Source organism: Acipenser ruthenus, chromosome 5 (genome assembly GCF_902713425.1).
Source record: "Acipenser ruthenus chromosome 5, fAciRut3.2 maternal haplotype, whole genome shotgun sequence".
NCBI lineage: Eukaryota > Metazoa > Chordata > Actinopteri > Acipenseriformes > Acipenseridae > Acipenser > Acipenser ruthenus.
Genome location: NC_081193.1, coordinates 41,090,135 through 41,098,827, shown reverse-complemented (window position 1 = coordinate 41,098,827; position 8,693 = coordinate 41,090,135). Strand labels below are relative to the sequence as shown.

At 35.7% G+C, this 8,693-nt stretch overlaps 1 protein-coding gene across 1 annotated transcript in view; it reads left to right on the top strand.

Annotated features, from left to right (window-relative positions):
- Positions 1–2,455: 2,455 nt before the first annotated feature.
- The window catches only part of LOC117402508 (vacuolar protein sorting-associated protein VTA1 homolog), a 46,084-nt gene continuing 39,846 nt past the window's right edge, over positions 2,456–8,693 (top strand). The window contains exon 1 of the mRNA XM_034003725.3: positions 2,456–2,740. Coding sequence (XP_033859616.1) covers positions 2,644–2,740 — 97 coding nt within the window. The 5' untranslated portion in view covers positions 2,456–2,643. The remainder of the gene's footprint in view (positions 2,741–8,693) is intronic.

The window sequence follows — 8,693 nt, the reverse complement described above, 5'->3', positions numbered from 1 at the left end:
AACTGTTCTGGCTTGAAGCCTAATTATGGACCACATTTTGGACAGCAGAATACATCTGAAGCAACTTCAAGTCCTACGCAGAAATAATGAATCCAGGATTTACATTTATCGCAACAAATCCATAACGTCTTTTCTCGTTTCCTGTTCTTTGGAAGGCTGCAGTATGACAAATTGCACACAGTCTCCCAGTTAATTCTGCAAGAACTGATCAGAAGGTCTTGAATGTACTTTCTGTAGGCAGGTACATATTGTTGCACAATATCAGAAGGTGCAGCTCCATTTAGCAAGGCCTCAGCATTCTAAGGGGGTGGGATACAAAACAAAGCACAATAAATAAGATATGGTTGGTGTTGCAAGTTTCTCTTATTGTTGTACTGGACATGGGGGAAATTTGTATTTTTGTTTTCTTTGATGGAGCCAGTCTTAAGTAAATTACTCATTGTTAAGTAATTGTCTTCCACTAGTGGATATGTCATGTTTGCTATCTTTATAATATAGTCTCATTACTAAGCTTTTATAATTATTTCTGGCAATTTAGATTATAATTCAAAGTAACCCAATTGGAGATTGTAAGAAAGCAGGAACTTGCCATCAGAATAAACGTGCCACAGCTATTTCCATCCTCTTGCATGCTGACATCTATTCAGTCTGCTGTCCACTCTTCAAGACTCTCACATGTGACCTGACTGCCATGCCTCAAACATCCTACCAAAAGAAAAGGTTACATTTCACTTAACTAATAATTGGATTCAATCTTTACATATCTTTTTACCCTGTGCCAATCTAAATTTCAGTCAAACTAGACTTACAGTGCATTACAATGCTGTAAAACCATTAAATACCTCCAATGTAACAGGCACTACTCTCTCCTTGATGAATTTGACTATTTCTTTGTAGGCTTTCTTTTTAAGATTTATTTCTGTCAGGGTATATGTATACACACACACATATATATATATATATATATATATATATATATATATATATATATATAAATTATATTTTGGGTCAGCTGCTAAGGAATTCCAGAGGTTTCAGGTAAGTTCGTCATTTTTTCTTTATTTGTTTTCTTTTCCACAGTGCAACAGAAACAGCGGCAGTTTAAAACAAACAGAACATAACAAAATAAAATGACTCGCTGCTCAAAACAAAAGGAAAGGCGATACAATGTAACATTTCACTACATTTAAATAAATGAATAACCAAACATTATGCATCATCATCATCTTCATGTTTCATGATAAAAACTAGACTAGGTGTTTTTATTAAGGTACTAAAAAAAAAAAAAAAAATCAGCTTCTTGATTGGCACAATGCCTACCTTACTGATATTATTATTATTTATTTCTTAGCAGATGCCCTTATCCAGGGCGACTTACAATTATTACAAGATATCACATTATTTTTACATACAATTACCCATTTATACAATTGGGTTTTTACAGGAGCAATCTAGGTAAAGTACCTTGCTCAAGAGTACAGCAGCAGTGTCCCCCACCTGGGATTGAACCCACAACCCTCTGGTCAAGAGTCCAGAGCCCTAACCACTACTCCACACTGCTGCCTTCTTGTTGTTGTAGACTGCATATTAAAAATATGTTTTAGTACAAGATTAATTGTATTTGTATTTACTGCTCTTTCCTTAGAGAAGAAAGAGAACAAATGTATTTTCATAGGGTATTCAGTTTCAGAAAGGTTCACTTTGTATACAGAAATTACTGGCATAATTAGGAATTGTGTGTTCACCTTTTTCAGTCTGTGTTAATAACTTGACATTATTCGCTGTGTACTGTTTAGTATTGTAATGACTAGAACCTCCAGTTTTTCGCGGTCATGTTGTTTACCTATGTGCCTTTTGAAACGATGTCAGCCTATGTGGTTTCTTAATTACTCGCATAAAAGATATTGTCGTCAAATTCAGAGCTTAAACAAGTTTAATAAACGTAACACGTATTATAATACATTAATTAAACGGATTGTTGGGGCACAATAACCTTGTTAATAACACTTGGATGTCGTTGGTTGCTCTGTTATCTGTACATCACCATCAACAAATAGGATTGAACGCATATTGAACTCGACTAAGGATAGCTTTCACGGGTCTTATTAAGAAACTATGTCGGCTGAAAACCTTTTAAAAGGTAAGTAAAGTAGGTAAACAAAAAAAATGACCGCGGAAAATTGAAAGCTCTGGAAAAACATACCAGCCTGGCAAAAAGAAGGTGTTTAATTCAGCGGGAGCTGCCGGTTAGAGGCGGGGCTACAGGATGACGCTAAATTCTTTTAGTGGATTGCAACTTTTCAAGGCTGATCCCTTCATAAAAAAGGGGACGTGTGTTTATAAAACATAATAATTATTATAATTATGTATTGCCAAAATCCCGCTGAAGGTTTCAAGCAGCTATATGTATGGAATTCGTAAGAAGAACGATGCTGATTCTAACTTCGCCTGCTGTCCGGAAGCTCAGTCTTGCTCACTAAGTCCGCCTCACCAACAGATGTCGACATCTGCTGTTACGTTCTAAGTGAAATTGTTCAGGAAGCGGAAGAAGCTCTGCAATATTGTTTGGGGAGTTGTTCATACAGTTAGTGTACATTTTTTTATTTAGTTGTACAGTGTTTAATCGGGGTTTCATAAGAGAGGATGGCAGAAGCCCTTCCACCTCAGTTAAGACAAATCCAACATCATTTACGGACTGGGCAGGAACATGAGAAACGGGACCCCGTTGTGGCATATTACTGTGAGTCTAAATTTCTATTTCGACATCCATTACAGACAATGACCCTATCTCACACAACAGCGTGAAACTATCTGCACCCAGTTGGATGTGTTAGTTTACACAACACACAAGACAGTACACGATTAATACCTTGACATCAAGGTAAATGTTTAATACATACGTGGGATATATCGGTTGTTGTGGGATACCAAACCGTATCGTGTGTGTATGTGTGTATATATATCCTCTCACACACACACACACACACCCTACGTTTAAACTCAGTAGCTCCTAAAGTTTGGAAAATCATACTTTATCCACAACTAGATAAGAAGAAACAAAATGTCATCACAGACTGGGTAATTTCTGGTGCTGGTGGTACAAAAATAATTCAGTCAGGTGAGGTGACACAAAGCTACTCCCTGATACTGCCCTGGATGTTTTGAGCCAGACGCGAATATTGTAAGAACTGTGATTTTTTGGGGTAATTTTTCTCCTGTTACATCAATTGAAAGCACTGTACTGTACTGTACTGTACTGTAGCCCACAACCAAGATCTTAATACATTAATGCAGAGAGACAGCCAAATTTGCTGCTGCCAGTAGCTGCACAAAACAAGTTCTTAATAGCTACCCATTTCTCGTTAACTAAACGAAACGACAATTATATATATATATATATATATATATATATATATATATATATATATATATATATATATATATATATATAATCATAATCTGCTGGTTGTAGAATACTGGTAGCAAGTAACCAAAAATGCTGCTGCCTGATTCTACATTTATAACCATTCTGTATTTAAAATGTCACTCCTATTGGCTTTTTAAAAACTATTTTTAAAACTATTTAATAAGTATTATTTTGTTTTTTCAAATATAATACTGTGGTACAAATAACCCCTTTTTAAATTTACATCATGTTATTGCAAATCTAATGCATCTACCAGCATATTGTTTTGTCAGCATTTATTACAAGTCTAGGCTAATTGGAATAACATTATCCACTGTGCCCACTGGCTGTAAAAATACAGGATAATTCTTGTTTTATGAATATTATTTATTGCTATTTTTAGACCATTTCATGCTGTTAATAAGTCATTTAACCTTTCTTACAGAAATCAAATATTTTTTACAGTAAGTACTGTGCTGAGCCCGGGTTATACACCCATCACAAATAATGGAGCCTGGCTGTTCAATGTCCTATAGGTTTGGTTCAGATTTCTCTTTAGTGAAGGCATACTAGCCTGAAAGCAGGAGTACATAATTAATACACGGATTGCATAGGTGCATGTCAGTGTTTCATAATGATGAAAGTGCTTGGGCAAATCCAGTCTGTCTAGTAGGTGTCACTTGACACACCATACTGCATGATACTGGCTTTTTATCTGCCAAGTTGAATTAGTACCTCATTACATGTATTATTAATTTTAAAGTCTTGGTAACTTTCCTTTCATCCAACATTAAACACTCAATCATAAGTCCTGCAGTAATAAAAACTTGACATACAGGTGGACATGTTTATAGGGATATGAGGTCTGCATTACATCCAGGCAACCATGCATTGTATCTAGTGGATCTAGACCAGCGTATTGTCGATTAAACACGTGTCTTCCCAGCAGTCGTGCATACTTTGGTGGCATGGATGTCCTTCAGTTTTGCCATAATATTGTTTCTCCCATGAACTCAAAAACATGCTCAGTCTGTTATCTTGTTTTCCGTGAGGGTTCTGCCAGACTAAAGTCCTTTGATTAATGTAATGATGGCAAGCTGTTCTGTTTTGTACTTAATCAGCACTGAAATTGAACACCAGCATGGTGTTTTGAATCTTTGATTGTTTCTACGGTCACTCACTAGAGGTGTTTTATCTGGTATTGCCACTGGAATTGTCTTCAAACAGGTCATCACGATGGCTTCTTAGGCTAGCAGCATTAGTACTGTTGTGTGAACAGTCATGGTGCCATTATTGGCATATTGTAGGACCAGGATGAAACTATGCAAATATTTTTATTTGAGTATCATGTATTATGTTTAGCATTGCCCAATCATACACTGTATTTATTTAAGGATGTGAGCAACAGTAGTTGTCACCAAATAACAGTGCACATATTGCAGAGACTGAACATGACATGCATTGATTTAACCAGTAGTGGTTTAATGATGCAGAGGCCCCCCCATCACTGGTAGAGATGTTGCTTAAACGTTTTAACTGTAGGATTACTTATACATAGTGGGTATCTTTGGAACCAATCAGAAAAAAAATATGAGAACAGACATTGTATATGTCGACAGTCTCCTCGGGGAATTTTATGCCAGTTCTGTAAGGAATAACGATGGAGAGCAGTACATCATATCAAGCTATAAGTCTGCTATCTGGTAGCAATAACTTTTCTGAATGACCCATTATTTTGCAGAAAAGTGAATTCAGTGAACTTCAGCATTTAACAATGCTAATAATGTATTCATAGCAATAATGAAGAGCTAAGACAAAGTGGGAAATACAAAACAACTTGCTATCCCCCAATAACACCCTCAGTACAGCAGTCAATACAAGTAATTCAGAGCAAACTTGTACAGTAATATTTTTATTCATGTCACTTGACTTGAATTTCATGAATGCCAAATAAATGTAAACACATGTTGAACTATTACATTTCATCTTATAACTACGAACTCCCGCAATGAGGTACAGTCGCATGCAGGGCGTGCTATACATCCCATAATAGTACTACATGTGGCTGCCTGAAACAGCAATTTGATTGGTGAAACACAAGGGGTATTTTGCTGTTCACATTGCTGAAGGGGTGTTTGCTAGTTTCCTGCGTCTGTATAGGTGCCAGCACACACTGATGCAGGAAGCGTCAGCGGTCTTACAAAATATTTATGACTTTCATTATACAATACATTGTTAAAATATATTTATGAAGTACTTGGCCTACATACCACTGAGTAGACTGGTAGTACTTGTCCGTCAGCATTTTTTACTATCCTGGGCAAACGGATAAGCCTTAAAATCAAGCCCTGAATTGCATACCAGTTTGATCCATTCTTGGTTTTACTATGAGTTTAATAAGACACACCTGATCTTGTTACCTGTACATAGTAAAACTTGGAATGAGGGAGACTGTTATGCAATAGGAGTCTTATTTCCATGTCCTGCCTGTACACATACTGCTTTGTATTGGGAAGATACCAAGTAGTATGATATCTGCACTCTATTTGACAAGTGTTTTTTTTTTTTTTTTTTTGGCAATGGTAGCAGTAGTATTTAGGAAATATTCTAAGTGTTTACAAATTGTAATGTTTAAACGTCTAAACTCACTATTAACATCCCTGCTGGTATAGAGACACTAGGGTCAATTGCAACATTGCACGTACTGTAAACTGGTTTAAAATAAGTTTTAACTTCTTTTAAACTTCTTTAATTTTTTTTTTTAATCATTGATTTTAGCGTCTGTTTTGGTGTTTTTTTTTAATTTTTAATTACGACTGAACTATTGATTTAAAAAAAATCAATACCTTAACTAGTGCTGGGACGAACACAGGATTTTCATGTTCGGATATTCACTCATAATTTAAATATTCGTTTTTCAAAAAGTAATAAAAGCCATTATATTGCTCTGAACGCAGACAGGGACAGCTTAGCAGCAGTTGCAGGGGGTGTGGCTGTGGCCCCTGTGTGTGTGCCTTTATTTTACAGCAAGCCCTTACAATATGTGACACGTTAAAGTAGAAAAATATCCCAGGAGTGAAGAATACATTGTGTAGGCCTTACTTTACCCCAGTGAATTAACTATAAAACAAAGGATGCCAAATAGCAGGTCGAGTTAAATGTTTTGTTTATTCCCGATATGAATAGTATATAAAGATGACAATGCATTTTATTTGATTTTTTTCATTCCTTGGCATTGCCGTTTCTTCACAGTAAACAGTGGCCATCAACACGTTTTCATAGAGTAATAACACAAGGTTTACTTGTGCCTTTTTGTAGCTGAACAAGCAAGTGAAAACTGAAATTTAACTTTAAACGCTTCAAATAAAACAAACGTGGAAATGGCCTTGTAAAGTGAAGGGGAAAAAAAACTCATTGTTTTGGTTCTCATTCATTCCACATAACAGAAAGTCGCAAATATATATATATATATATATATATATATATATATATACACAAAATAATTTACCATTGTGATGGAATGTAGTGTACAACCAACTGAACATACTTGTCCGGTTAACTTGTTTTGAATGGAGTATCGCCCCCCCCAAAGACACAAGGTACTGACCACAAGGGGTCAGTATTGGCATTGGTTTAAAGCAGGGGTCTCCAGTCCTGGTCCTGGAGAGCTGGTGTGCCTGGTTTTTGTTCTAACTGTACCATAAATTATTTAATTGGATCAATTAAGCTTCTAATAAGCACTTTAGGGTACAGTTGGAACAAAAACCAGGAGGGACACTGGCCCTCCAGTACCAGGATTGGAGACCCCTGGTTTAAAGGATGTTAATCATATGGTAGTAGGCTAATGTACAGTATATCCAATCAGTATCAAACACTTTTTATATCATTGCTAGACAGAAAATGTTATGGATTGCAAATTGTATATTATAATGATATGTTAAAATCAACATGTAATTGATGTCTAATTATCCATTCAGTGATGCAAAAAACTTTTTTTTTTTTACATGAGAATACAAAATAAAATTGATTTTAAGGCACCTGGGGTCATAAGAAATAGATTTAGACAAATGTTTAAACTAGAAGTCTTAATCACTGTCTTTACATTTTACTGTGTGTGCACTTGAATGCCTAAACTGAAAATACTCACCATTTAAGAATTTAAAGTTGCGGACTTACCGAACAGTGTCTCGATGTGTTGTTGTTGTTGAAAGATGCTGAGCTCCAGTTGAGCTGACAGGCTGATGCAGCAGTATTGGATACTGGGTTTGTTGCTTTCGCAGTTACAAAGTATTGGTGGATATTAAAATGAATTTGGACCAGTTGTCATATTTAGCATTTGTTGACCAATACTGTGTGAACTGAGGTTTCATTACGGCAAAATGAAAACTTGGCCAGATTGATTTTTAAATTTGATTCAACGTTGGTGCTGTGACGTAGCAGCAGGCATCTACCGTCTGATAGAAACCTGCTACAGGTGGAAGCTGATTGGCTGATGGTACTGCAAAAAGTATTGTAACATGCAGTATCAAATGGCATTACAGATGATGTGTTTTAGTCAATTCCTATTATGTTGATTGTGCCATAGAAAGTACAAGCTTCCAATTTTGTCTCCACTGCACTTCCAATGTGGAAAGGTAAAAAAAAAACATCTAAATACTTAAATATACATTGTTTAAAGAAAGAAAAACACAAGCGATTCAGATACTGTGTTAGATGTTTGATTATTCATAACCTAGGTACGTAAAGGGCCCTATCTTAAGGATCTAAAAGTAATAAATAATTTAATGTTTTTTTGTTGTTTTTTTTTTAAACGGTGAATTGGCAATCAGTGTATGTTAATATACAGTAAGCAATTCACTTTTCTTTTATTCAGAACTTGTCCTTTAGTTAAGACCTTTTTTTAATTATTCAATGTGATGCAAATAAATGTGAATTAACCCTCTGCACCTGTAGTAATAGAATAAGTAGTTCAAGCATACTTTTATATCTCTTTGTGGAGTTAAAAAATTCATATCATGGCTAAAATGTTTCCTTCATAAATCAAACTTTAGCAGTCTTACCCAAAATTGTAAATGTATGAAAAAGCCACTATTTGACCTTGTATTTTCCCTCTCAAGCCTGGACTGAATCCAGTCTAAAAATTAAACTTTTGCTACATAATGGCATCCTTGTATTTAGGAAGGCAGGCTGAAATTCCTGAATACAGTATTCTGCTCTCATTACAGATGTCAGCGGGTCCATGTTAATGAAGGGGCCATCCTGATGTGTATCATGTACGCAAAAGGGG